The sequence below is a fragment of the Verticillium dahliae genome, genomic scaffold (genome assembly GCF_000150675.1).
Source record: "Verticillium dahliae VdLs.17 supercont1.10 genomic scaffold, whole genome shotgun sequence".
Classification (NCBI taxonomy): Eukaryota; Fungi; Ascomycota; class Sordariomycetes; order Glomerellales; family Plectosphaerellaceae; genus Verticillium; species Verticillium dahliae.
Genome location: NW_009276922.1, coordinates 1,102,151 through 1,129,899, shown reverse-complemented (window position 1 = coordinate 1,129,899; position 27,749 = coordinate 1,102,151). Strand labels below are relative to the sequence as shown.

General features: G+C 50.4%; 9 protein-coding genes across 9 annotated transcripts; 4 read left to right on the top strand and 5 right to left on the bottom strand.

Moving 5' to 3' along the window:
* Nucleotides 1-2,836: 2,836 nt before the first annotated feature.
* VDAG_05630 (uncharacterized protein) lies at nucleotides 2,837-6,033 on the top strand (the record flags this gene model as incomplete). The annotated part of the gene is made up of 3 exons (XM_009652525.1): nucleotides 2,837-3,139; nucleotides 3,231-5,688; nucleotides 5,740-6,033. The coding sequence occupies 3 exons, from the start codon at nucleotides 2,837-2,839 to the stop codon at nucleotides 5,925-5,927; spliced, it is 2,949 nt and encodes a 982-aa protein (XP_009650820.1). The 3' UTR covers nucleotides 5,928-6,033.
* A 243-nt stretch (nucleotides 6,034-6,276) lies between these two features.
* VDAG_05629 (GTP-binding protein GUF1) lies at nucleotides 6,277-9,581 on the top strand. Its single transcript, XM_009652524.1, has 5 exons — nucleotides 6,277-6,872; nucleotides 6,935-8,034; nucleotides 8,085-8,267; nucleotides 8,335-8,522; nucleotides 8,588-9,581. Exons 1-5 carry the CDS (start codon nucleotides 6,510-6,512, stop codon nucleotides 8,797-8,799), a joined length of 2,046 nt encoding a protein of 681 aa, XP_009650819.1. The 5' UTR covers nucleotides 6,277-6,509; the 3' UTR covers nucleotides 8,800-9,581.
* VDAG_05628 (uncharacterized protein) lies at nucleotides 8,519-9,726 on the bottom strand. Its single transcript, XM_009652523.1, has 3 exons — nucleotides 9,596-9,726; nucleotides 9,334-9,543; nucleotides 8,519-9,271 (listed from the first exon to the last, which is right to left on the bottom strand). The coding sequence occupies exons 1-3, from the start codon at nucleotides 9,648-9,650 to the stop codon at nucleotides 8,835-8,837; spliced, it is 702 nt and encodes a 233-aa protein (XP_009650818.1). The 5' UTR covers nucleotides 9,651-9,726; the 3' UTR covers nucleotides 8,519-8,834.
* A 575-nt stretch (nucleotides 9,727-10,301) lies between these two features.
* VDAG_05627 (uncharacterized protein) lies at nucleotides 10,302-12,479 on the top strand (the record flags this gene model as incomplete). The annotated part of the gene is made up of 2 exons (XM_009652522.1): nucleotides 10,302-10,327; nucleotides 10,778-12,479. 2 exons carry the CDS (start codon nucleotides 10,302-10,304, stop codon nucleotides 12,477-12,479), a joined length of 1,728 nt encoding a protein of 575 aa, XP_009650817.1.
* VDAG_05626 (vacuolar ATPase) lies at nucleotides 11,748-13,629 on the bottom strand. Its single transcript, XM_009652521.1, has 6 exons — nucleotides 13,358-13,629; nucleotides 13,259-13,297; nucleotides 13,159-13,192; nucleotides 13,079-13,087; nucleotides 12,905-13,005; nucleotides 11,748-12,824 (listed from the first exon to the last, which is right to left on the bottom strand). Exons 1-6 carry the CDS (start codon nucleotides 13,358-13,360, stop codon nucleotides 12,663-12,665), a joined length of 348 nt encoding a protein of 115 aa, XP_009650816.1. The 5' UTR covers nucleotides 13,361-13,629; the 3' UTR covers nucleotides 11,748-12,662.
* Nucleotides 13,630-14,864: 1,235 nt separating this feature from the next.
* VDAG_05625 (DNA-directed RNA polymerase II subunit RPB2) lies at nucleotides 14,865-19,084 on the bottom strand (the record flags this gene model as incomplete). The annotated part of the gene is made up of 3 exons (XM_009652520.1): nucleotides 14,865-15,341; nucleotides 15,403-16,631; nucleotides 16,694-19,084. 3 exons carry the CDS (start codon nucleotides 19,082-19,084, stop codon nucleotides 15,179-15,181), a joined length of 3,783 nt encoding a protein of 1,260 aa, XP_009650815.1. The 3' UTR covers nucleotides 14,865-15,178.
* Nucleotides 19,085-20,277: 1,193 nt separating this feature from the next.
* Nucleotides 20,278-21,831, bottom strand: VDAG_05624 (indoleamine 2,3-dioxygenase family protein; the record flags this gene model as incomplete). Its single annotated transcript, XM_009652519.1, has 1 exon — nucleotides 20,278-21,831. The coding sequence occupies one exon, from the start codon at nucleotides 21,829-21,831 to the stop codon at nucleotides 20,278-20,280; it is 1,554 nt and encodes a 517-aa protein (XP_009650814.1).
* A 1,473-nt stretch (nucleotides 21,832-23,304) lies between these two features.
* Nucleotides 23,305-25,237, top strand: VDAG_05623 (ESCRT-I component; the record flags this gene model as incomplete). The annotated part of the gene is made up of 4 exons (XM_009652518.1): nucleotides 23,305-23,358; nucleotides 23,420-23,507; nucleotides 23,609-23,805; nucleotides 23,864-25,237. 4 exons carry the CDS (start codon nucleotides 23,305-23,307, stop codon nucleotides 25,058-25,060), a joined length of 1,536 nt encoding a protein of 511 aa, XP_009650813.1. The 3' UTR covers nucleotides 25,061-25,237.
* Nucleotides 25,238-25,488: 251 nt separating this feature from the next.
* VDAG_05622 (pheromone receptor) lies at nucleotides 25,489-27,645 on the bottom strand (the record flags this gene model as incomplete). Its single annotated transcript, XM_009652517.1, has 2 exons — nucleotides 25,929-27,645; nucleotides 25,489-25,874 (listed from the first exon to the last, which is right to left on the bottom strand). Exons 1-2 carry the CDS (start codon nucleotides 26,674-26,676, stop codon nucleotides 25,489-25,491), a joined length of 1,134 nt encoding a protein of 377 aa, XP_009650812.1. The 5' UTR covers nucleotides 26,677-27,645.
* Between the last annotated feature and the right edge of the window lie 104 nt (nucleotides 27,646-27,749).

Sequence of the window (27,749 nt, the reverse complement as noted above, 5' to 3'; positions counted from 1 at the left end):
TAATTTTAGTTTACTTATTAGTAAAATAAGACTTAAAGTAACCTAGATAAGGAACTTTACGAATATTACTATATATATATACTATTTACTAGATTAATAGCTCTTATAATTAATATTAACTATATTCTTATATTTAGCTACTCTCTTAGCTTTAAGGGGCTTAAGCGTAGGGGTCTTATATTTAAGAGGTATTATCGAGGCTAAGAAGAAAGAGAAAACGAATAAGTAGGAATAATAAAAATAAGTATTTATTAATCGTATAAGCATTATTTATATATATTAAATTAATTTACGAAAATTAAAGAAATCGATATAAAGAAAGGGAAAAGTTAATAGAATAGAGTTATTAAAACTTATTAATAGGATATATAGATCTTCTATAGAACTTATTTAATTAAAGTAGTTTAATCCTATTATTCTTATTAAATAGTAATTTAATTTATTAGGAATTATTCTAGTAGATTCTACGAAAAGCTAATAATTATTTTATTATATTCTATTAATATATTAAGGATTTAGAGGCCTTAAGAGTATATATTTAGTAATTATAAAAGCGCTATTTATTATTAAATTCTAATTTATTTCCTTTATTTCTAGGATTTAGAGACCTATTCTTATTATTTAAATTATAATTTAGCTTATTTCCTTAGAGAGCTATTTATAGATAATACTATTACTCTAAAGCGCTAGGAACTAGAGGCCTAATGCTTATAGGAATAGTAAGCTTAAGCTATATTTTCATTATTTCTAACTATTATTTCCTATTATTTCCTATTATTAAGTTATTTATTTTAAGACTAGAAGAATAGATCTAATATACTAGAGACTAGAGAATTATAGGCGTATTAGAGTAGCTATTAACCCTAGTAATAGCTCTTAATATTAGTTCTTATAGCTATTCTACCTATAAAGAAAAGAAGAGCTAATATTAAACTAATATTAAGGAACTCTATAAGTAAGATAATAATATCTAAGATATCTAGGATCTACTATTCTTAGGAGCACGTAAACTATAGCTTATATAATCGCTAAGAGTAGATAGGTATATCTAACTTACGTAGGTAGTAGTAACTTAGAGAAGGAGATAAGAACTATATAAGAATTAACTATTATAAGACTTATTAGATACCCTACCTATTCAGAGCTCGTAAGCATAGCGGAAGTACTAGATTAGGGTTCATATAAGCAATGAAGCCCTCTTAATAGAAGTACTTAAATTAATCCTAATAGGAGTAAGGCGTATCTTAGAAGGTATCTATTCTTAATAGTTAAGAACGTATAAATTAGATAGGAATTATTATATAAGGGGGACTTACGAGTATAATTAGAATTAGATAATTATTAAGATCTAAAAACCTAAAAAAAAGGTCTAGGGGGTGCCTTCTATATATAATAGACTAACCCTTAGTAGCTACGCGTGGATAAGGCGCTTAGACTACCTCTAGACCTACGGGGGAAGTAGAGTTAGATTTTAAGCTCTAGCTAATAGGGTATAAGAGAACTTAAACGCTTATTATTATAGAACGGCTCTATAGAATATTATTAAAATTATACCGTTCTATAGCTACGATTTTTTTCTATTTTATAATATATATATCGTTATAGTTAGCCTTTATTTAAGCTACTAGAGTAATTATAAGACTCTAACTCCTCATAACTCCTATAAAAGGTATTAGGCTAAAGGCCTTAATTAAGGAAAGTCGATAGATTAGCGAATAATTAATAAGCTATTTATTATATTAACTTTAATTTATAAAGGCTATCGAGTATAGCCTCGATTTCTCTTTTAACTTAGGCTTATCGCTAAAATATTAGTAATTATATAAATAGGGGTTAGGTTCCTAATATCTAACTCCTTATAATATATTATTACTAATATTTTAGTGATAGGCCTAAGTTAAAAGAGAAATCGAGGCTATACTCGATAGCCTTAATAAGTTAAAGTTAATCTAATAGCTTATTAATTATTCACTAATCTATCTACTTTCCCTAGTCCAGGCCCTTAGCCTAATACCTTTATAAATATATAGATATTATAGGGATATAGTACTATAAGGAGGCGGTAGTATAAGGGGCACCCTAGGTGGAAGGAGCTCTCGTTGCTCTGGCCTAGGGCTCCTGGCGGACTTGGACTCTGCTAGAGTCCTAGGCCTAGAGCACTCCACTGAATCTATCCATATAGGTGTCGTCCGACGACACCATTAGCCCTAGATAGCTTCAACCTTTTACACCACTCTGAACGTGTCCCTAAGTGAGGTCCCAACAGTCAGCGCCTATGGACGCCCAAAATTCAATATATACTTGGTACAAAAGTCATGACACGTTCCCAAGGCAGTTGCGATTTAAGCCACGTCACAGGCACCGCAGCAAAGTCATGTATACAGGGCAGTCCATTCCAATCCTTTCATTTATATTAGCATAGATCGGAAATGTTTTATTTCAGATACTTTAAACCAATTAACAGAAGTTGAGGTTTCCATGTATCTCTTAAATACCCTGCTAGTATAATTTATGATTGGAATTCAACTCAATAGCTAAGAGGATCCGGCCTAATAAGCCTCCAAGTAAAATCAGCCCCTGAGTCCAACAGCGAGGCTCATAGTGTAGTGGGGGACGTCTCCCCCACCCGCCTCCTTACCCCCGCATTCCCCAACGACGCCAATGTGCTGTATCAAGCGCTGCGCACCTTCTATACCACCCAGTAACTTTCCCTCCGCGGGATTCGTCGCTTTCTTTATATCAGTCCAAACATACAAGCTGCAAAGAACCACAGCATGCCGCTGGCGTATGCAGGTAGAGTTGGCTAATCGCTGGATGATTGTAATTGCTGTCAATCATGCCTAGCGATTACGCTGGACAACAGCCACTGGCAAGAGGCCACTCCCGAAACCGCTCCCAAGCTGCGAAAGGCAGTACGGATTCGACAAACTCAGTCCACAACAAGGATAAAAACACCAAATCACCTTCCCAGAAAGCAATGCTATCAAGAGCTCTCCAGCGAGCCAATACGGCAGTTCAACTTGATAACGCTCAAAACTTTGAAGGGGCGCGCCAATCGTATGCCGAGGCCTGCGACCTGCTGTCGCAGGTCTTGTCACGAACCACAACAGACGAGGATAAGCGCAAGCTGGAAGCTATCGTGAGTTCATCGTTCCCAGTGCTGGTCCTGACACTCACGTTCCGTGGCGTAGCGGCGAACCTACACTAGCAGAATAGATGAGTTGGATCAGATTGGACCAGCCCAAAGCTCAGAGGGCAAGGAGCTTCCAGCACGCCCCGAAAGCTTAGAATTATATTCTGGGCCAACCTCCCGCTCCACTGACGATGAGCTTGAGGACTACGACAATGTTAGGGGGGTTGAAAACTACACCGCTGCCGGCAGCGACAAAGAACGAGGTGGAAGCTTGTCGTTCGACTCAGACATAGATTCCAATCACTACCGCCCTCACATCAGGGGTAGCAGCCGGAGTCATGGTAACCATCGGGGTAGTCTCAGCAAAGATCCAGTTTCCGGCCCTCCACGGAGGGGTGGGGGTCAATATCCGCTGCAGTCATCCTTCTCCAGGTCCGATACTCACGTCCTCTTTCAAACACCTGAAGACGACTTCTCAGTGCCGCCACCGCTTTCACCGCGGCGCTCGGATTCACCCGGACAAGCCCAGAGGCCCTTCAGCCCTGACGCGGCTGTGAGGGCAGACTTCTCTATGCCGACCGCACTAGAAGATGCATCTACAGTCAACAAGCGGCCTTCTAGTAGAGAATCTAACTCATGGTTAGATCCTATCGATGAATCAAGCGGCTCTACGGCATCATCTGTGCATTCCCGGACGTCCTCGCGTGGTTTACGGAGAAAGCATATACGTGCCCCTAGTGGTGCCACAGAAGCTGAATTCGATGCTGCGTTAGACGCTGCAGTTGAAGCAGCTTACAATGATGGCTATGAACCGGCTGACCACTCGGGCTTCGAGGGTAGCAGTGACGACGAGCTTGCCTCCAACCCCGTAGGGAGGAGCGAGCCAACTCAGCAAACAGTTCAAGATTCGCAAGATGAAGGGCATGAAATTAGTCTCTCAAAACAGAGACAGGATTCTGATACCATGCGCCGCGATTTTTACGAGGATGACTCTTCTGAAGATGAAGACCGCATTCTGGCCGAAATAACCCACGCTCTAGCCACTGAAGACTTGGCGAATGCTATCGATGTAGGGGCGGTCCCACAAGAATCACCCCAAGGTCACTTCACCGATTACTCCTGGCAGTCCACCTACGGACCCCCCCCCCTCCCTCACGTCACAGATATCAGCACCACCCATATGGCGGCATCTGAACCACGCGCACCCCCGCCAACGCAATCTCTACCCCAACCACCCATTAAGATAGGCTCGTCTCTATCCCGCGGACCATCTCCAGTATCTGGGCAGACTGTGAGAAGCCGTCGACTTTCTGGTCAGAACCTGAAGCAACTCAAAATTGAGACCGGAAAGGCGAGTAATTACGGCGTTGCAACTCATACCGCCGAGACTCTCCAACCACGTACAATCGACGCCGCGGAAGAGGACGACATTTCACCCCGTGGTGTTGCTCCTGATGCAGGCATCTCAAGCCAAGGGTCCTCCATTGGCAGTGAGATCAGTCCCTCACAGCCATTGCCTCCGATGCCAACTCAACTTGCTTCCGCAGAAAGCGGTGATGGCGATGCCATGGACAGCCGTGCTAATTCACCTGTCATCTTCCCGCCCGCATTGAGAAAAAAATACTCCTCATCAAGTCTGAGGAGCTTGCGAAGCCGGAACATGTCGACCTCCAACCTAGATGATACTTCAGACATGTCTCCAGGTACACCCTTGAGCAATGGCTTTGCCCCGCATATCAGGGGACCGGCCATGCCAGCAATTGCGACCCCACTTACGGCTGCGTTTAGGGATAGGATGAACTTGGCAGGAGGACTTCACCTATTCGACGACAGTTTTCACGGCCCACAAAGCCCTGTATCGCCAGGGCTAGCAAGCCCAGATGCTCCAGTATCTCTTGAGCCCTGCCCAACAGATTATTTGCTTCGGCCGTTCTGGTTGATGAGATGTCTTTATCAGACACTTGTACACCCTCGCGGCGGTTACCTGAGCAACAAGCTTTTCGTGCCTCGAGACGCGTGGAAAGTCAGAGGCGTCAAGATCCGGGGTGTCGACGACAAAATAGCAATCTGTGACTATCTTACTGCAGCGCTCCTCAAACTTGCAAGGGTAGATACCTGCGACGCTGACGCCGTTTTGGAGGAGATGCAGGCACTTGAAGGTATTCTCGAACATGTGCAAGCGAACCTAACGCGCAAACTTGGCATGGAAGTCGGCGTGCAAAACTCTGGCACTCTGTTTCGTGATGCCTCAAATTCTGCAGAAATTGAAGCAGCGATCAACGTGCCGCGGTCTGGTAGTGTCTCTGGCAAATCCTCGTCTTTTTCATGGCGGCGCCTCCGATCCAAGAACTCGGCCGCAGGTCTGAGCAGTAGTTATGGCAAAAACAATACTGGAGACAATGGTAAGGAGTCACCTTCACTGGAAACTCTGCCAATGACTGCGCATCCCACGAGCCGTCCGGCCAAGCGTGATATGAGCAGTGTTGAGTTTTCTGGACCCAACGCCCCATACATGGGATCATTGGCACGGTTGTTCGATGCTGCACAAGCCATAGGTGAGACGATGACGAGGCCCGAATCAATTGGTCACCGCTAATATCAATTAGACCAGATTGCTCGACAGGTGGAAGACCCCGGACTTCGTCATGCCGATAAAACCCAGGTAGGCCTTGAGCTCTGCACTCGCCATGCTGCTGAGTTTTTCGGCTTCTACATCTGCCGCTTCGTGATGAACGATGTCAGCACTCTTCTCGATAAGTATGTCAAGAGGGGAAGTGAGTGGGTGATGGCGTAGGATGTTCTCGGACTCGATGAGTATAGCAGTTGAAATTGTGCGAATAGGATAAGTTTTCTCCATCTGCAGGGCCAGCATGTCAGCAAACACAGCAGTTGCCCTTGTCATTCCGATGATCAAGATTCAGGGAATTTGCGATTTGCCGTAAACTATAAGAGCGTCTGTAGACCTGTCCGATGTGTGCTACTCGCCGATTCATTATATTCGACCTGGGACTGGACGGTCGTGCACGTGACTAAGAGCGCCACGTTCGCGACGCGCGCCTCACCCTAAACAATTGCCTTGCCTGAAATAGGTAGATAGATAAAAGATCTTATCAGGCAACTCAGGTTGCGAGGATAAGTTGGCTGGGTACTCAAACTTGCACCTCAACATCATGGCAGTTGATACACGACGCAACCACCGTTCCTGCTCAAGGACCCCTTTCTACGATCCGGCATCGTCTCTTCGACACGGTGTCCATATAAATCAAAAGTAAAGACCCGACAGACGTGTTTTGTCATTCTATACATTGCTAGGAAGCTTTGGCTGCGACCCAACCACACTGATATGCCAAGTTGACGGACACAGATACGTTCGACGATGTGCGTTTCAGCGCCAGGCTCGCACTTTATGCGTAGTGCTCTGTATCAACTTGTATGCCGTGGCTCTCGCCGCGTACCGACAATCATCACGGAGCACCGAAACCGCTTTCACCTGCCTGGCGTTGCAGCCGTACGTTCGCAAAGCTTCCATGGGGGCTGTGAACTGGCTTTTGCAGCGCCGAGAACGCCAGATATCCACGCTTATCCCAATCTCGAGCGGCGCATTTCGTCTATTCCCATTGAGCGCTATCGTAATTTTTGCATCGTTGCTCACATCGACCATGGTAAGAGCACGCTCAGTGATCGTCTCCTCGAGTTGACTGGGACGATTTCTGCCAACGCTTCGAACAAACAGATACTGGTAAATCCCGACGCTAAGCTGGTTATATTCAAGTTGCAGCAGCTGAGTTATTTTGTGCACAGGATAAACTGGACGTGGAGCGCGAACGTGGCATCACCGTCAAAGCACAGACTTGTACAATGATATACAACTACAAAGGACAGGACTATCTTCTACACCTAGTCGACACACCAGGGCACGTTGATTTCAGAGCCGAGGTAACGAGATCATATGCAAGCTGTGGCGGTGCACTGCTGCTAGTGGATGCGAGTCAAGGTATTCAGGCTCAAACTGTGTCCAACTTCCACCTCGCATTTGCGCAGGATCTGGCATTGATACCCGTTGTCAACAAGATTGACATGATCTCTGCCGACACTCCTCGTGTTCTTGAGCAGATAGAGTCGTCGTTTGAGCTTAACCCCAAAGATGCCGTGCTGGTATCGGCAAAGACTGGTAAGAATGTTGCAAGTATTCTACCCCAAGTCGTGGAGCGCATACCTGCTCCTGTAGGAGATTCGTCAGGCCACCTTCGCCTACTCCTTGTTGACTCATGGTACGACAATTTCCGGGGTGTCATCTTGCTTGTTCGTGTGTTTGACGGTCAGGTACAAGCTGGTGATCAACTCGTATCACTCGGGACTGGTAACAAATACACCGTAGGCGAAGTCGGAATCCAGTATCCTAGTGCCGTGCCGCAGAGCGTCCTGCGAGCCGGACAGGTAGGATATATTCACTTCAACCCTGGCATGAAACGCATTCAAGATGCCAAGCTCGGTGATACATTCACGACGGTTGGGAATGAGGATTCGGTTGTGCCATATCCAGGCTTTGAAGAACCCAAACCCATGGTGTTTGTTGCTGCTTTCCCAGTGGACCCGAATGATTACAGCCGTCTAGCTGACAGCATCAGCCAGTTGGTGCTGAATGACCGCAGCGTGACCTTACAGAAGGACTTCTCTGAGGCCTTGGGGTCCGGCTGGCGGCTTGGATTTTTGGGAAGCTTACACTGCTCTGTTTTTCAAGATCGTCTCCGCCAGGAACATGGTGGAAGTGTGATCATCACAGACCCCACTGTGCCTACAAAGGTGGAATGGCAAGATGGCACCGAGGAAATTTTCCAGAATCCGTCTGAGTTCCCATCCACTGATGATCATCGCATGCGCGGCGCCACGACGTACGAACTGTAAGTATTGTCTTTCTATCCTGTGCCAGCCGATGGTCCTGACTATATAGTTTTGTTACTGCGACCATCACTCTACCTGAGGAATACCTTGGTCGAGTAATGGAACTGTGCGAGAGTATGCGGGGGGAGCAGAAAAGCCTTGACTTCTTCCACACCACCCAAGTCATTTTGCGTTATGAGATCCCCGCGTCTAATCTGGTCGACGACTTATTCGGCAAACTCAAAGGTGCTACGTAAGTCCTCGCGCCAAGTGCTATTCTCAACGGGGTATATCGTAAAGCTGACTTGCCCCCAAAACAGAAAGGGCTATGCTACATTAGACTACGAGGACGCTGGGTGGCGACCCAGCCAGCTGACCAAGTTGCAGCTTCTTGTCAACAAAGCTCCAGTCGATGCTATCTGTAGGGTCATTCATGTGTCCCAAGCTGAGCGACTGGGCCGTCAATGGGTGACCAAGTTCAAGGAACACGTGGATCGGCAAATGTTTGGTATGATAGTGCGACCTGGTTCTTGTCCATGTGTGCCAGCTCACTAACGTGTCATTTGTGTCTAGAAATCGTGATTCAAGCAGCTGCCGGCAGGCGAATCGTGGCCCGTGAGACAATCAAGCCATTCCGAAAAGACGTGCTTGCCAAACTCCACGCAAGTGACATCACCCGCCGACGGAAACTCTTGGAAAAGCAGAAGGCGGGCCGGAAGCGTCTTCGCGCCGTGGGAAACGTGGTCATTGACCAATCTGCATTTCAAAGTTTCCTGGCGCGATAATGGCCGTCTAGTTCTGCCCTGTGCTGCTACATCATTCAGTTCGATGTGGCAGTCCGAATCTCATCATCCGGAAGATGATGACCAAGTTCTACTACGTCAACGCATGATTTGCCAAGTCCACCGCGGATCGTCGCGGCCCATTGCCTCAGCTGCGGCAGCTGCCTTGGTTCAGCTGCTGCGACGAGTTCGAAGACTCGGAAATCGCCATTGAAGAACGAGAAGCCTGTCAGACCGGCGCGAAGGAAACCGGAATGCGAAACAACAAACACAATCTTTTCTGGCCTTGCCTGAAGATTTCTCAGCCCAGTCTCGGCCCGAGCTAGGATGGCACGCCGTGTGTACGCATACGAGGCTGCACCGTCAGAAGTCTTATCGGGATAGACGGGATCCATGGTTGAAAAGTCAATAGTCGGAAAGCGTTCCACGAGGGTATCAATTGTGCTTCCTGTGTCACATGGCTTGATGGAGTTCTCTGTGTCACTGTCAGTCGATGCGGTAAGATCAATTGGTCAACAGAAATCGGACATGTCACACCTTGCCAAGTGGCGTCAGCCCGGATCTGCACGCCTTTGTCGACCAGCCAGTCTAACGAGAGCAACGCGGTCTGCATTGTGCGTATCATGGGGCTTGCGATGATTGCTGCATCTTGCACGTCGCCAAAAGTCTCCAAAAGACTCGATCGAAGCTCCTGACACTGAGCCAGTCCTAGGGTAGATAGCGGGGGATCCGGAATAGTATAGTTCTGTATCCGGGGTCAGAATATACACGCTGTGATTTCTTCGCTGGTGGGACTTATTGTCGACGTTGTGTAGAGCCTGGGCATGGCGGATGAGTACAATCGTGTTGGGCATCTTTCAAATGCTGCCCACTTAGCCCTGTTGTAGCTGAGCGGGTGATCAGTACAGTCTGGGCAAGGTGACCAGGACTGACTTCTTAACACGCCCTTTCTGGGGAAAGCCGTCGATGACTCCCATCCGAATCTGGCACAGCCACCGCACATCACATGGGCCCCTGTTCCGTTCAAGGACCTTCCATCAGCTCGTCAGCCACGAATTTAGCCATGGGATGTTTCGACTGCCTTCCACCTCAACTACTACATTGCTCGTGTCTCGAAGCATACTCGCCCCGGCAGAGACTCAAACTTTAGATTTGGCATACATATAAACGGGGAGACGGGTCCAGGGGTTTAAAGGTCAGGTCAACACAGTCCCCCTGGGTGCTTACTGGCTCAAGCTACACGACTGCACTGGGGTTCTCAACTCCACCTTTCTCGCGGCGTGATGGTCTCGAATACCGCAGAGACGAATATTGAATTCTTGTTGCTCTAGATTGAACTGGCCTTCTAAGAAAGGTTGCCAAAACCGTATTTTAGTTTGCCTCCTTGATCATGAGCTTGCTCATGGGCAGAGAATACAAGGCGAAGACCCAGACGAGCCATTGGTTCACACTACCTACCTGATCCGAGTTGGCGCAACCCGAATTGTGGGCCCAGTACATGCACGATGGCATGGGGAGCGGGCCTGTCATGGTAGATTCAATATCCTAAGCATTCATGCAACCTACCCACCTACCCAGCTTGTCTTCATCTGACATTCCTGCTTTGCAAATGCATACAACCAAGGCTGCACGCAGGGCTTTTGAATAGGCTCGTCTGGCAAGGCCATTGGGAGCGCCCGACCACAAACTCGGTTCGCGTCTTACCTCTTCCGGGACCACATCACTGCAAGCCATAGATCGCCCAAGGGCGAGATTGTAATCAGCTGTCATGCCGAAGGTTGACGATCTATTCTCGGTTCGTGCACACATACTCTGCCACTTCGAGAGCAATATTACTGAGGACATGAATTAGCAAGCAGGAGCTCAAAGCAAACGAAGGCTGGACCCAATTCGAGACCCGGGTAGGCCACCAACTAGCCGCACAGTAGCCATGGACTATGCCCCTGACATATATCACAGCTGAGGTGTACAAATCGGCCAGGCTCAACGACAATGACCTGCGGCGAATTGAAGCAAGGAACGACGGTTTTGGCACTGGGCTGACAGGGCACATCTCGGACCCAACTCCCAAGACCGAATCAGGGCCAGATGACGATCATAACTCCCGCGCACCTTCACTCACGCATAGTGATGGCATCGACGCCGAAGAAGACGATGACGGCGAGGGCCGCTTCTTCGGTGGCGGCGTATCGAGGCAGGAAACCGAAATCATGGACTATGTTGCTGCTCGTGGGGACGACATCCCGATTCCAGAAAAAATAGACAACACTTGGCTTCGGAAGACGGCTCTGAGCTTCGAAAGACACATCAACAAAAACGCTGAACTGCGGGCGAAATTTGAGAACGACCCTCAAAAATTCATTGCGAGCGAAGCCGACCTCGACGCAGCCATCAAGGACTTGTCGATATTGTCAGACTACCCCAGTCTTTGGCCGGAGCTAGTGCGCCTCGGCTGCGTGGGCAGTCTTGTTGGGCTGTTGGCGCATGACAACACCGACATTGCGATTGACGCAGTAGAGATTATTGGAGAGCTGACTGACGAGGACGTGGCGGCCACTGATGACCATTGGAACACACTGGTTGATTCCATGCTCGAGGCAGATCTGGTTGACCTACTTGTCTCGAACCTGACACGCCTCAATGAGAATGATGAGGCTGACCGCAGTGGTGTCTACCACGCGTTGTCTGTCGTCGAGAATATTCTTTCACGGCGATCTATTGCTGAACGGGTTGGTCAGAGTGACCTCTTGGTGAATTGGCTCTTGGCAAGGATCCAGCTGAAAGAGGCGATCGTGTCGCAGAACAAGCAGTATTGTGCTGAAATACTCGCCATCATTGCGCAAACATCATCTCAAACACGTGCCAAGCTCACCTCTCTCGGCACTGTCGACGCCGCGTTACAATTGGTGGCAGCCTACAGGAAGCGCGATCCTGAGAGGGGCAGCGAGGCAGAGTACATGCAGAATCTCTTTGAAACTCTAACATGTTTAGTCGATGAGCCCGAAGGCAAAATTAAACTGCTCGAAGCCGAGGGCATAGAGTTATGTTTGATCATGCTAAGGGAAGGAAAGGCGAGCAAAATGCCAGCTTTGCGCCTACTCGACCACAGCACGGCCGGGATGGCCGGCGGCGAAACTTGTCAGAGGCTGGTTGAGGCTGGTGGGTTAAAGAATATATTCACCATATTCATGAAACGACAAGACGGCCCGACTGTGGAGCATCTGGTTAATATCTTTGCATCCTTGCTGCGACTTCTACCTCTGAATTCAGCAGAGCGAATACGTACCCTGGCCAAATTTGTCGAGAAAGGATACGAAAAGACCGAGAGATTGGTGACAGTCCGGAAAGACCTTGCCTCTAGGCTCAAGATTGTTGAGCAGCGTATACAAGCCGAGCAAGATGAGTTTGATGAGGGTGCCGGGGCTGAGGCGGCGGATGAGTGGCTGTCTTGGAGACTGGAAGGTGGCCTCTTTGGTCTGCAGGCAGTGGACATCGTGCTGGCATGGCTCGTTGCAGAAGACAGCGGCGCACGTGCTACCATTGAGAGGCTGTTTGCCGACCAGGGTGAAAATTTGGAAGTCCTTCGCAAGTCCCTGAAGGGACAGCTCGACGACCTTGGCGATGAAGTGGACAGAACCAGCGATAAGAAAGACATGTTGGGTGCGCTTCTCCATTTTGTGTAGCAGCTGTTGTGGCAAGGGGAAGTTACAACATTATTCTAGATAAGGAATAGTAAAAAACGGTGATTTGATTCTAGGATAATTCGGGTCAAGGGGCTGCGGGTTAAATGTAAGCCACACAACCCGCCTTCGCTGAACTGAAAGACAGCTGGGTGTTCATGAGCAGCACTGAAACAGTGAGAGCAATCACGCAGCCACGGGAGGGACGGGCTTCACGTCGAAGACGGCCTTCAAGAGGTCCTTAACCACCTTGTCTTGGTTCTTCTGCCCTGCAGCCTTGATTTCCGAAATCTTGGCATCCGCCTCCTTGTTCGCGTCATCCTCAGCTTGCTTGTTGCCCGCCGAATGCTATTGATGTCAGTCTACGATCCGCTGCAATACTGTCTGCCAAAAACGTGTTGCAGAAGTCTCATCGGAGTGAGGCTTACTTGTGATTCGAACTTCTTGTACTCAGCCTCCTTGGACTGTCTGTATTCCTCGATTTCCTTCTTCGCTTCGTCCCGAGCTTCCTTCACTCGCTTCGTGCGATCTAAGGTATGAGGTCAGGATACTGCACAACGGGCTGTGAAATGCAGGTTACACGTAGAGCAAGAAGAACGTACATTCGCGGGCTGTTTAGATCCAGATCAGTCAGTATTGATTTCCGAGACACACGTTCGTAAGGAAATGCACATGGACTGACCCTTCTGTACAATTTTCGATGCATCTCTCTCCGCCTGTCGGTGTATCCGTTAGATCCTGCAGATTGTATTGGCGCAGCTGATGTATAGTTGGTGACATACGTCCAATAGGGTCTGAATACCCGCCGAGTTCTGTGCTGACTATGTCGATTATGAGCTTGACTGTCGATATGGTTTGAAAGGGTGGTGACGGTCACTGACCATGGCTGCGGAGTTGCTTGTGCCTACTACCTCAAGCTTCCGTTGGGTTTATGGAGACTGCCTCCCGGGTGACGCGCGAGCTCCGTCGGTGGCGAGCCCAGTGTGCAGAGCCTTTTTGTTAGCTCCTCACTTCGATTGTGCGGAAGCAAAGATGTGTTCGACAAGTGTAGATTGGCTCGCTCGTCGTATACTTGATTGAAATGCGTACAGTTGGCGGCGGCAATGGCGATGTTGCGGATGGATGACGCGAGGCTACAAATGGGGCCGAGCACAGAGAGGAGGTGGGTGGTTGAAGAAGGGTGGGCCGTCATGAGTGGAGCACAGAGCACGTTCTCGGTTATCTGTACTGACAGGCACGCGCCCCGACCAGTGTCAACTGTGAAGGGGCATTTTTTCGGCTGATCGCACCATGTTCGCTCTCACGATCTTGCACGACACCAGGTTTGCTGAATGCAGGGCACGGAATGGGTACTTGGGCGAGAATTTCGATCATCATCCAACTGGCGAGCCGTTCAGCGCTTGGGCCTGAATCGCGGACCCCATGTGCAAAGCACCTGCAAGACCCGGGTACAACGATCAGGATAAGCAACATCTGACGAATCGAGGTAACAACAAAACAGATATCCCGGGAACTAGATGCGCAACAAAAAGGCCGGATGTCCAACCTGCATAGGTACGAGTATTTAATTAGGAGGAGTGCACTGTCGAGATCCAACGCTAGTTACGAGGTCGATCCACCTCCCAACCTACCTTACCTTACCTACCCATCTTTGTAATTATGTACATACTGCGCATGAGTAGTTGCATATCTAGGTAGGTGGTGCATATTACTTCCAGGTAGGTGGTACTGCTTGCTCTCAGGTCTGTCTCCGAATCGTTAAGCCTCTACCGCGCGATTCTCTTCCTGTCTGTGACGGTCTCCCAAGTTCTAACAGCCTTGATCAGCAGGGGAAGCCATACTTGGCATCGCCAGCAATCGGTGCAATGTCTCGCGCATCCAAGCTCACCCTGATGGGTACGTCATTCTTCGCCCTTGGGACGATCATCATGGTTCATTTCCAGCAAAGGTCTGAGAAGCAGGCAAGTTTTTAACTTCAACAACAACCACACACGACGAGGAACTTTAGGTGCTAATTGGCGTGTCTCGGCGCAGGCCATGCATCAAGGTGTGCTGAGGGATATGGAACAACAGCGAGTCAAAAGAGAGCGGCAACTGGACTTCGATTTGCAGCGTGCTCTGGAACAAGAATACAAACGGGAACAAACCGTCCGAGATTCGACGAATCCGGATTCATCGCAAAGCTCAACAATATCGTAACCATGCAGGAAGCGCGCTTCACATGCACTCGCAGCAATCTTTGCTATCCACAGACTACAACAACGAAATAATGTGTGGTCACAACCACTTCACACAACCCAGACACAGGGGAACCAGACAAATCACAACCAGAGATAACTGCGCAGAACCGCGCAAGTGACACATTTCACCACAAGCTTCGGGAACTTTGGTTATGACAGGCTACATTTGGCCCTCTTGGTAAATGCGGATCGATGCGTCTGCCGCGTACCTGTACGCTTTCCCCCCGTGTTCCCGACCCCGTCTGCAGCGAGAACTGCTGCTATTACTGTACAATTTTGGGCATCGAACAAGCCTGACGCGCTAATTGAGTTCACAACTGGCTTGTAAGTAGCGTCTTACCTATCAAAGAGAGCCCCAATGATGAGTATCCGACGAGACGCCCTTCCAGTGCATAACCCCAATCGTCTTGAGCGTCGAGTAGTGTCTGTTGCGGACGTTTGCCCCGCTATACACCCGCGCTTTCAGCGGATCGAAACGCCAGACCTGTCCGTGAACATTCGGGCAGCAATGTTCATTGATTGCAGTTCCTGGAAAAGAAGTTTGGCCGCATACGGTATATGGATTTGAGCAATTTTCGTTTTGTTCTTGCAAGGGCGGCACTCGAAGGATTGCTTTGAAAGGTTTCTGGAAGACTGTTTAGCAGGCGATGCATTGAATCAGGAATTTTTAAGGATCGAGGACTTACGCGATTGGTGTCATGAGACCACAGATTTCACAAATATGAACCCGGAAAGCATCCGAGACCTCGAACAACCTCTCCTTCAAGAACGAGGCAGCACCGTGTGCAATCATGCAATCTCGCTCCATCTCGCCAAACCGTAAGCCACCATCGCGGGCTCGACCTTCGACTGGCTGCCTTGTCATGATCTGCACGGGGCCGCGGGCGCGTGCATGAATCTTGTCGTCGACCATGTGACGCAGCCGCTGGTAATAAGTTGGTCCAAAAAATACCTGAGCACGCAATTTCTTTCCAGTGTGGCCATTATACATAACCTCGAATCCTCGAGACTGATAACCTTGGTCGCGGAGAAGCTGCGAGACGGAGTCTACAGTCACGTCGGTAAAAGGCGTTGCGTCTCCTTCCATACCCTTCAATGTCGACACTTTGCTAAGCAGACATTCAATCAGATGCGCAATGGTCATTCGTGAAGGGATGGCATGAGGGTTGATGATGATGTCCGGGGTGATACCCTCTGAGGTGAAGGGCATGTCTTCCTGGCGGTACGTAACACCAATCGTTCCTTTCTGACCGTGACGAGAAGCAAACTTGTCGCCGATCTGCGGAATCTTGGTGGTCCTCACTCGCACCTTGACATATCGCAAGCCGTCCTGGTTCGTTGTGAGGATAACCGAGTCAATGATGCCGTTTTCCGTACTTCGCAATGGTGTTGAGGCATCTCGTTTGACGTGCTGCATCGTTCGTTGGCCAAGCTCTTGGTTATCGGGGTTAATCGGCGACGTCTTGCCAATGATAATGTCCTCGCCAGAAACACGAACACCTGGCGCCACAATACCATCGTCATCCAACTTGTCGTACGTTCCATGCTTAAGGCGCAAGGTATCGTTTCTGAACGGTTTCTCAAATTGTTCCACGAGATTGATGCCTACTCGCTTCTCGCAATCCGTGTACGACCTGAAGAACAGGCTGCGGAATAGGCCTCGATCGATGCTGCTTTGATTCATGATGACCGAGTCCTCCTGGTTGTAGCCAGAATAGCATGCAATAGCGACGACGGCATTCTGCCCTGCGGGAAGCTCTCGGAATTTCAGAAACTCCATTGACCTTGTCGTGGCGAGAGGCTTTTGCGGGTAGTAAAGAATGTTGGCCATTGTGTCCATTCTTCGAGAGTAATTCGTCAGGAAAAAACCCATTGCTTGCTTCCCCATGGCGGATTGGTATGTGTTACGAGGCGACTACCAGAATGTCAGCATGTGCCATGAACGTCAGCAGCTAGAAGGGAAATATGGTGTCTTACCTGGTTATGGTCCGGGAAGGGAATGATACTGGCGCAGATTCCCAGAATCATACTCGGATGGATCTCGCAGTGGGTGTACATATGCGTCGTTTTGGCGATCTTTGTTCGTAGGCGGCGATTAGGCCCTTCGGAGATATCCTCTTCAACTTCATGCCCAGCTTTGCGCAATCGGTAGAGTTCTAGATCCTCAGGCGTCATGCAAATCATCGATGTCTCTTCTTCCTCAGCGTCAAGGTATTCGATGATGCCGCTGTGGGCCAAGGTTTGCCACGTGATCTTGTCTTCTGGGTTATCGGGGGGGTTTTCTTGCTGGTCTCGCATCTCATTGACGAGATCCTTCTGCAGTACGAGCGAGCCCTGAGGTACGGCACCGTGGTGGCTCTGCTCGACAACGAAGACCGGTCTCATGACTCGACCAGCGTCGGAGAAGATCTTGAACTCGCGGTCGCGAATGTCGCGGACCAGAGACACTTCGTGAGATATGACATTACGACGACGTGTGCCCTGAACGTCGGGGACGAGCACGCGCGGGTCTTGATGAACGCCTACCCAGACACCGTTGAGGAAAACCTTGGTCGCGTTGGGATACCTAAGCGGCTCGTACTCTTCCAAAACTTCCATACCACGCTGGATCATGTAATCAATGATGGGCTCTGCTGGCGTGCCGACGCTGACATAGCACATCAAGGATAGGTTCTTGACAAGACCGCAAGCCTGTCCTTCTGGCGTTTCGGCGGGACACACCAAACCCCAGTGAGTGTTGTGGAGTTGTCTAGGTTTGGCGATTTTGCCATCTCTGCCGATGGGCGTGTTCGTCCGCCGCAAATGCGACAAGGTTGATGCGAATGTGTACCGGTTCAAGACCTGGGACACACCAGCGGTTGAGCTCGCAGCCTTCTTCTGATCTCCCCAATTTCCTGTAGCTAGCGAGTATTTGAGACCATTAGACAACGTCTGGGGTTTGACGCCGAGAGTCAGGCTGAACTGTCGGTTAGATTCGACGCAACGCTTGAGATGCCCCGAAAGCTCCTGATTCATGCGACGAACAATGGTGCGGAAGAGCTTCGCCAACAGAGGTCCTGCGAGGTCCAATCGCTTCTTTCCGAAATGATCGCGGTCGTCAATATCGCGTCTTCCTAAGGCGCACTGCAGCAGCTTGTGAGTCATGTAGCCGAGGAAAAAAGCCTTCCTGGTCTCACTGCCTTCGCTCTGTGAGATATGAGGCAACGTCTCCTTCTGCAGGATTTCCTTGGCACTTCGCACACGCTTCTCTCTAGTCATCGTGTGATTGCTGTTGCCGCGCTTGCCGATCCAGTCAAGGGCTACGTTACGGTCCTGGACGATAAAGGCCTCTTCTATGCAAGGCCGTAGCATTTCCAGCATTTGCGTGTCGTTTCTGTCGTAGCAAATGTGATTGAGAATATCTTCATCAGACACGATACCGAAGGCGCGGAAGACGATGCCAATGGGTATGTCAACCTTGACATACGGCAGAGTGCAGTGGATTGTCTGGCCGACTCCGCCCTTGGCAGGGCTCGTGCTGTGCAGCTTGAGCATCAGGCTCGAAATCAGTCGCGAGCCCTTCTCGAGAGCACTGCGAATCTCGGCAGTGTACGAGAAGGGGCTTGGCTGAGCTTTCTTGAAGACCTGTACAATGTTCGCAGCGGAGCGTTCCTGGGCGATGAGAACCTTCTCGCTGCCGTTGATGACAAAGTAGCCGCCCTGGTCGTAAGGGCACTCGTTCAGCATAAAGAGGTCGTTCTCGCTCTCGCGGCTGAGGTGGCAGATCTTGGATTTCACCATGATAGGCATGCGTCCAATAAAGATCATGTCCTTCATATCTTCTGGCTTGTCTTTGTCGGCACCTGGGTCGTCGCCACTCTCCTCCTCTTCCCACTCTAGTCGTGTCGGATGCTCGCCTGTCCTGGCCATCTCGTCATGCTGTTCGTCATCCAGCTCGTTAAGCGGAATTTGGTTCTCAACAGCGATGGACACTTTCTTCGTAATCCTAACATAGAGGGGACTCGCGTATGTCAGGTTGCGGTCACGGCATTCGTAGGGCAGTAGCGTGGAGACTTTGCCGTCCGCCTCAGTGATCGATGGTCTGGAGACCATGACCGTGCCGAATTTGACTTCATATCTGCGCAGTGCAATCGCTCTATCACTGTCGGATGCGGGGTTCGGCTGGTCGAGGGTTATGTGGGAGTACTCGTCGATGAGCTCCTGGACTGTAGATGTCGTGAACTCGTCGAAAGAGTCAACCTGCTGCGACACCAAGCCTTTCGAGTCGAAGAATGACGATATGACAGTCCAGCAATCTTCGGGAGTGATGCTTGCGTCGTCCTCCTCGTATCCATCATAGTCGAATTCTTCATCGTACTCGGCAGCCATTTCGAGCAATGCGCGTTGCGCAAAGGAACGACGAAGTGCGTAAGCGAAGCTTGGTAGCTGATTCGTGTTTGTGGCAGGAGGCGGATGCGGAGGCGGGAATCGTTGACAAAGGCGACCAATATCACCTCTTCCGGGCGACACTGCCTTCGTTCAACAGAGAGTGCATGTAATAGACGATTCAGTTGATGGGAAAGGCCGAAGCGTGAGGCAGCAAGGGCGGTATGTATGATGGTTTCCGTTATGGTCGGTATTCTGAGACGACGCAAAGCAGGCAGGTAGGCTGTGGGACAGTCGAGGGACGTGTCGGGCCAGTTTTTTAGCCCGCTACGCGACGGGTCCTATTAAGGATGGCGACCTGCTTATTGTTCCCCAATTCAATGAGTATTAGGTAAGTCGAGGCATGAAGGGGCATGGGTTTCATTAGTCGCTGGCAGTTAGTGGGTTATGGTGTTCAATATCATATACCATATATATACATATGTGTGTACTGTATAGTGTTGGTGGTATTCGCCTGGGGCTTCCAGCGGTCACCTGATGCCAGGTGGCCTGTGCCCTGGCACCTCCCTCCTATAGCTTAGTTCCAGGCACCCTCCTGCCCTAGAGAAGAGCTTCCCAATACAACACCTTTCCTCCTTAGACCTCCAACATATAGAGGCTGTGGTAACGCCCGGAGACTCCGGAAAATCTTGCCTCATCTTGAATCGTCGACGACTTGATAGGATGCTTCTGCTCCAACGACAGTCACCATCTGGGCTGAGAGGTCGATTCAAGTCTTGGTTTCCACGGATCCGTGTTTAGACATTGAGGCTGTCTTCTGTTGAGACGTGGGCTTCTTTGCAAAGAGTACCTTCCCAGCGTCCATCTTCCTTAGTATTAGCGTGCCATGCAATGCCTGGCACAGCACAACAAAGCGAGACAAGACGCTCCATATCTCTCAATGATTCAGATGCAGTGCGAAATTGATTCCACGTTGACTCTTCTCCCAACGCTGTTGAAGCAAAGTCTTTCGTGGGGTTGCGGCCCTGTAAGCGACGAACAGCGAAGTTCATTTGCGCATACTTTCAGCTCAGCAGCCCAAGTCATCAAAACCAAGAGCTACACTACGGCACGACGCTGCGTATCTATACGAGAGGACCCTGCAAGGAGCGCGGAGGCGTGTTTTGCTTCTTTCGGCTTGAGATGGATTCGTTTGCTCAGTAGTTGCATATGCCACCCACCTCTTCATCCATGGTCCACGTACCTGCTAGTCCCCCGACCTGTACCTCTTCGATGATCGAGGACACTTCAGATTTACCCATGAAGAAATCGCCCCTCCCTTCGGTTCTGTTCGTCCGTGTCATGAATCTTCTGGTCCACTCTGCGACGGCCGGCTCACCGGTCTCATCCCTGGCCTGTTTGAGGAATGGAATCAAGGCAGTTCCTCCCGTGCCTTTGAGCTTTGTGTTCGCAGTCCCCGTGGGGCCTGACGACTGGCCGGTTCCTCCAACATCCTTCCGTTGGCGGGAAGCTGACGCCAAGTCGAGGCGCTTTCTCGTAGCCTCGGGGCTGCGCGACCTGCTACGAGCGCGAACCTCTCGAGAAGGAACGATGATATAGCGAGTCACAATGGCAATGTGCTTGTCGCGGAAAGAGCTCAGCATGGCGAGGCAAGCATCGTAGGCCAGAGTCAATTGTGGGTTGTCTGCGTGCGTTTCGACAAAGCCTCGCACGTTGGCTACGAGGCCGACCTGATCCAAGAAACGAGCGTGCGGACCAGGCATGTAGCGACGCATTTCCATGATGAAGTTGTGACGCTGGCCAGGCGCCCGATCCTCGCGCGGCGACTCGGACGATTGGCGAGTTTTTCTTCCCCCGAACTCGCCAGTAGGACGGTGATCGATTCCAAGTACGACATCGAAAAATTGGATGAGACTACTCTGAGCGTTGCTGCCGCCGCTGTAAAACCTGTAGTCGAGTCTTCCGGAGCCATCGTCGTAGTTGAGGCCGAGCGGCAGACCAGCCTCGGCCATGTTCTTGCTGCCGGCGAGGAACGGCCGGATGCGGTTGTAAAAAATGAGAGGATCACAGCTTTCATGCATTCGTTGCAGAATGCTGGTCAAGTCTGTCAAGCGTTCCGCGAATCCGCGCAAGCACCGAGTGACGGCAGCCAAGTCGCCCTCTCGCGCCGCAGCTATAGCGGTAAGCATCAGGGGAATTATTGGGGCACCATGGGCCTCAATTGCGACCGAGACGAGGTAGAACCAAGATTCGTCAAGGGAGCCTGTGAAGGTATTCAGAGAAGCGAGATTTTCGAGACTATCGATTCCCTCATCCATGAAAAGAGGCTTGAAGTTCCACAGACAAACTGCAGCATAGGTTGCGACAGGTGGAAGCTCAAGATGCTCGGACACCTGCAGGAGCGGTACAGTGATGGGTGGAGGTAGGTGATCAGAGGGCTGGTCGCCGCCCCAGACATAACCGTGTGCCATGAAGCATAGCAACGAGTACGCCCTGCGCCATTCTGCCTCGTGCTCCAATCCAATGGTGGATAGGACAGGCAGGCGGTCCACAACGCTTCTGAGACGTCGGCTCAGCATGAGAGCCTGGAGGTTGCTGACAACGGCCTCCCATTTGTTGTAGTATGGGTCTGGGAGCCGTGTCAGAGGCAGGACATCGGGAAGAAACCCGTGAGTTGGTGATATGCCATAGTCAGCCAAGATCGGAATGGGAGGAAGCATGGCGAGCGTGGCCCTGGTGAGCTGGGACATGAGATGAAGTTGGAGAAAATTTTCCTGACGCAAGGAGTATCCAGTTACAGGGTCTGGCGTACTCCTCAGCCGTGCGAGATGGCTTGTTGATGACGAGCATGCGATAGGGAGAGACGGCACGATGCTTTTGCTGTAGAGTTCAGGGTGCACTGTGCCTGGTATACCAACGTTCGGACGAGACGGCGGGGGCACGGCGTTATAAATAAATATCCCGCAGGCCTCCTTCCTTCGATCACAAATGCGCTAGGCATTTTGACTAGTCATCATGCCCGGCTTAGGACATCGTTCGACTTCGGGCAGACGAGGTACCCAGAAGGCTCGCCTATCGAATTGACATTTCGTTACTTCGTACCTACCTTATAAAAGGCTGCCTGTTCAAAGAAAAAAAGGGTGTGCGCGATCCAGAGCAGACACGTATCAGTCTCACAGCTCTGCAACATGAGGCACTTCACTTATGCCCTTCGTCGAGCTGACTGCCTTTGGTGACCTACAAGCTACCTCAGTCCTTTTATCAATGGTAGCTGACCAAGAATGCGGGATGTCCAAGGAGCGCAAAGGCCAATTGCTCCGACTCCGGCCGCGGTACGGGTCGGAGCGGCAAGCTTCATCCGGTCAAGCCAGTATCGCACTCGATGAACACCTCGAACAGCGACTTTGTTGGCCATTGGGCAAACGGCACGGATAGAAGACTACCTTGTTCAATGCAATGTTAGATAAGTTGGTGCCCAATGCGCTGAAAAGACTTCGGTGTCCCCTGTGTGGGCCTCTAGAGTCCACTGGGCGGGGACCTACCTCAGCCAGCCGCTGACGAGCTCTTGCTCTCAGTGCCTAGGTACCTAGGTAGACAAGCAGGGTACCTTAGGTACAGTGGGGAGACAAAAAAACGATGGATTGCCGTTATGAGAAATACTTATTTTACTTTTCAAGTACTATAATAAAATAAACTGAATGGATATTAGTAATTGAAGTAATAGAAGCTATAGCTTTAGTAAAGTTCTATAAGCATTCCTAAAATCATTATTTATAGTATTCTATAGAATAAGTAATAGAGGTTAGAAAACTATGTGTTTTGGTGTGAAATCGGTTTTTTTTTGGGTCGCATGACTGTAGACACCTTAGGTAGGTACCTTAGGTAAGTACCTATCTTGCCTACCACGCAAGGTACCTAGGTATGTAGGTACAGAGTGATGTAAGAGGGGTTGGACGTCGAGCGTCTCGCATCTCGTTGTCCATGGCGAAGCGCGTTATCAACCGCTCTTCACCTGGCGCATAGTTACGATATTGGGCCACGGGCTATCACTACTGCGGCGGATAGCGTCAAAGAGGCAACATCATACTGCGACATATACGACCCAACAGCCTGACCGTGCGACAACGCAACTCCTCGTAATCCTGCTCCGATTGCGACGACACTACGCGGGCCCGGATATGCGCGACTAGGTGCCATCACTCCGTCAATCCTGCGGTGCAGCCATGCCGCCCATTCAACAACACATCCTGAACTGGCTGTACAGTGTTCTTACCAGCGTCAGTGTTCGAATCTGATTGTCCGCTCACCTCGTAGGAGCTAACGACTCGCAACATCTAGGAATACCACGATGTGAACCGGACTTATGGTGATGTGGCCCAAGCCTTGTCACAGTATCCATCGCTATCTCCTCGGACAGACGTTCACAGTGAGTGCTCGGTACTTTCAAGCGTCGCCTATTCCATGACTGACATGCCGCATTTGAAGCCTTTGACAATGGTACATCTGCACTTCTGCTGCACATCATAGGAACCCTGCCCGTAATTTTTCGAGGCACCACCTACCGCTTTCCTCTGTCCATACGCGTGCCCTATGCCTATCCTCGGGAGGCACCTCTCATATACGTAACGCCCACCGAGCATATGGTGGTAAGGCCCGGACAGCATGTCGATCCCCAGGGTCAGGTATACCATCCGTATCTGGCTGGCTGGTCCACGTTTTGGGATGTGAGTCTCATGGTTCTTCATACAGGATTTCTGGAGTACTGCACTGACACTTTGGTAGAAATCGACACTTGTTGACTTCCTCACCATTCTGCGAGATGTCTTCGCCAAAGAGCCGCCTGTCATAGCACGACAGCCCTCACATTCCGTGCTACCTAGCCAACAGGCTCACTCGCTACAGAGGTCGACAGACCTTTCTGTGGCATCAACACACGAGCTAGCAGGCCGTCCTTCTAGTCAACCACCTGTTGCTCCTACGCGAACTGGACCTCCGCCTCCGCCTAAAGATACCGACACCAGGCTGCGTGGAGTCAGTCACTTAGGCTCAGAACGTCCTCACGACGCGCCCCCACTTCCCCCCATTCCAGCTGGATTACAGCACACCTCAGAACTTCCACAGACTTCTCAATCCCACCATCCATCACCATCTCGATACGACTCCGCGCCGCCTCTACCGGGACAGCCCCCGTTGCAAAATCGGCCTTTCCCCCTCACTCATTCTCCCCTGCGGACACCTGCAACGCCGCCATATGTTAGCAGCTCCTTACAATACCGACTTGGCCAGCCATCATCGACGGTGCAGCCATCTGTGGCTTCATTCCAGCCTTTGCCTGTCACGGGTCCATCAGTGACCTGGCAATCACGAGAGAATGCGCAGGCTCCGGCAAAACCGAGTGCAGCGCATCAACCCGACCTGCTAGATGAGCCTCTGACCATTAGCATACCCTTGCCATCCAGCCTACCGGCACCTCCAATCCCCCCGAACCCCGAAAAGGATGCACTACTCCGCCAACTTGCGCGGACGCTTTACTCTCTGCGGCAGCAGAGTCGTCAACAGAATGAATCTAGTATGGCTGGCCTCCAGGCTCAACGTAAGGCCATGATGTCGGCGTCTTCGATTCTGCAGTCTGAGATCGGCGCCTTGGATCAAACTTCGGCCTTGCTTTCTTCCAATGCCAGAATATTGCACGATGCGCTACGAAAGGCAGATATTGTCGTTGAGGGGTCGCGCCAGCAGACGGCCCCAGATATAGACGAGCTATTGGTAGCGCCAACCGTGGTCTCCAATCAACTCTACGCACTTGTGGCGGAAGAGCGTGCCATGGGTGATGCTATCTTCGTCCTAGGCCGCGCTGTTGAACGGGGACGGATATCCCCCATAGTTTTCGCTAAGACAACACGTTCACTGGCACGAGAATGGTACCTCAAGAAGGCTTTAGCGCGAAAGATTGGTCGCGGAATGGGTCTGGTTGGGTGATTCGCTACGTGGTACGGGCCATCGCCTCGTGCTGTACAAACCATCGTTCGGGAACGGTGACGCAGAAAGCGCCTGACCGGAAACACCGTTGAAAGGAACGACTAGCTGATCACCAGTCGGTAACCAGCCATCGGCTATCTAATAAAGTAGATGAAATCAATACATACATCAGGTACATGCTCTTCAAAGCTTACCAAAAGCCAGTAACCTTGTGGTCCAAGTAATTGTCAGATCCTAGTGAAAGTTCATTTGGCTCTCGGGGGAAAGGACATTTCAAGAAACGCTCTGGACTCCGATCTCTCTGTTCATATTACAAGTGATTCCCGGGTGCCATCTGATTTCCACACGAAGGTTTCGATGGAGCGAGGAGAAAACAAAAGACGAAAAGAAAATATTTGCGCTGCGGTGCAGTTGCCTTGCCTGAGCCTCTAAACCCTGTCCTCGCGTCGATCAAATTCACGATTGACTCGCACCACTCCCATTTCAGCGTCGTATCCGTCGAGGCGCCGCAGTTCGAGGTCTATGGGATCGGTTGCAACACGAGAACGGCCAGCCTCTATCCGAGATGTAACGGTGCTCGTAGCCGCATTGCTCTCAGTGGCATCGGAACCAATCTGGGAGATGTCCTTAAAGAGCATATCTGATCGTCCCGTGCTCGTTTGGTGACGGGCTTTGACTTCATGGTAAGATTCCGGTGTTGCAATGCGTTGGGCAATCAGCGTTCCGAGGGGCAGGAACAGGATCACGGACGTGAGGGCCAAAGAGCCAGGTTCGAAAGCCTGCCAATTGCGCCACCCAAAGCCGGCAAATATGACTGTCACACGTGTTAGTCAGATACTGGAGACAATGTGGTAGGGAAAATACGAACCAGGAATGATCATCAGAATGCCATTTGTGATAACCAGTACTTCAACCGCAGACAAGCCCCGCCGCGTCGGTAGAAAGGTTCGGTTCTTCACAAGATGGCTCACCAGCTTGACGTTGAAGAGAGCGCAGTAATAGAATATAGAAGTGCCACCCATGACACTGGTCAGGAGAGCCACCAGTACGGATGGTGTATCGGACAGCGTCAGCATAAACCTGATCTGGCCTACTGCGCTTGCCACGCGAATGCCGATGGCCGTGAAAGAAACACAAGCCGACAGTAAAACTGAGGACCATTTCCAGACAGCGGGTAAGAGGTTGACAGTCGCCCAAGCCTGCAAGCCGAGGACAGCTTGGACCATGATGAAAAGAGCCAATGATGCAATTTCGGATGCGACACTGCACTGCAAATCCTGAGGGGCGACCCGAGAATAGTCGCCAGCAAAGAATGTGTAGAATTCGTTCCAACTGCTCGTGAAGAAGACAGTTAAGAGTACCATGCGAATGATGTTGACGGTCAGGGCGGCGATGTGAAGCCACTGAGATAGCTTAAGGAATCTTGCTGAGGGCGTTATGCAGACCAAGACGAGCAGCAGTATGAAGGAGCTCCCGATCTGGGCGCCATAGTTGATGACCGTTTTCACGCTGTATAGGATGAACTCGTTGACATCGGCAACCGCAACAGGGATTTCGGTAACACCATCAGACGCAATGAGGACGAAGGTTTGTAAGAACGGGTCGGATAAGGCCATAGTGCAGTGTGCTCTTCGTGAATGTTGCCGAATCTCGGTGGCGATGTCACGAAAGCTCTGGTTCGCGATCCTCTTCGGACAATGCCGTGCGAGCAGTTATCGGTGATTGCCCAAGAGGAGGAGAGTATGCGCTGATTCTATTTGATACACAGGCCGGTTGCCTTGAGCCTGTGAAAGCTCAACTCGTGCCTGTATGACCGAATGTATGACCGTCGGGCTTCACCGTAGTGTGCAAGAAAAGGGTGACGCAAGTAAGGACTGATTTTGGATCAGAAGCTTGCAAGAGAGTATCTCGATTCGTGTCATCTGCCTGGACAGATGCAGGCGGAGAGCTAGGTGCAGAATATTGGCTGGATGATGGTGGTAGCTCGTCCTGGTGTGATAGGAAACGATGAGGAGTAGCTGCGCTGGCCGAATATAAAGAATGCAGCCAGCGGCAGTGCTCGGAGAGCATACTGAGCGGCATTCTGTAAGACGAAGAATGGTGTAGCGGGTGGAGGAAAATGGGCATGTTGGCGTAGGAATAGTGGATTGTTCTCTTGATATTGTTCCTGGCTGGTTTGGCAACGACCCTTCGTATTGTTCACCCAAAAGAAGCAAAGGCCTGAGCGCTACATTACGCACAACCCGCCACTCACACCAGTCGGTAGTTCGAATGAGGCTAGATCGATGTTGAAATATTTGATGAAACCGCGATCTCAGCTGAGCCTATGAGTCGCAAGTCGACGAGAGTTGAACGAGGAGCGTGCGTGGTTCTTCAGCGGGAAGGCTGGCCACCTCCCTGGCCTAGGTTCCCGTGCCCTTTCTTGTCTTCGCTACACTGACAATGACCAGATACTCACCACGAATACCATGTAGACGAAACAGGACGACTACCACATCCTCCCACAACAATACAAAGTAATACTATCATATCAACGTGATCCCTAGCCTAGCCCTCCCAGGTCAATAACCAGAAAGGCGGCTGGCGAACGATGACATGTCAGGTACCATAGGCACAGTCAAGCACGTACTTGTACGTGATACTGTATCAGTATCGAAGCACACGGCCACCGATATTTGCCTGATTCCAT

Excerpts from the sequence above, each read along its gene's own strand:
- VDAG_05629 (XM_009652524.1), top strand. The coding sequence starts at position 6,510 with ATGTGCGTTTCAGCGCCAGGCTCGCACTTTATGCGTAGTGCTCTGTAT. Across the intron at positions 8,268-8,334 it reads GGCAAACTCAAAGGTGCTAC|AAAGGGCTATGCTACATTAG; the intron begins GTAAGTCCTCGC and ends CCCCCAAAACAG. Across the intron at positions 8,523-8,587 it reads CGTGGATCGGCAAATGTTTG|AAATCGTGATTCAAGCAGCT; the intron begins GTATGATAGTGC and ends ATTTGTGTCTAG.
- VDAG_05628 (XM_009652523.1), bottom strand. The coding sequence starts at position 9,650 with ATGCCCAACACGATTGTACTCATCCGCCATGCCCAGGCTCTACACAAC. Across the intron at positions 9,544-9,595 it reads GGCTCTACACAACGTCGACA|AGAACTATACTATTCCGGAT; the intron begins ATAAGTCCCACC and ends GACCCCGGATAC. Across the intron at positions 9,272-9,333 it reads GGCTGACGCCACTTGGCAAG|AGAACTCCATCAAGCCATGT; the intron begins GTGTGACATGTC and ends ACAGTGACACAG.
- VDAG_05626 (XM_009652521.1), bottom strand. Across the intron at positions 13,193-13,258 it reads GTATTCAGACCCTATTGGAC|GCGGAGAGAGATGCATCGAA; the intron begins GTATGTCACCAA and ends ATACACCGACAG. Across the intron at positions 12,825-12,904 it reads ACAAGAAGTTCGAATCACAA|CATTCGGCGGGCAACAAGCA; the intron begins GTAAGCCTCACT and ends TGACATCAATAG.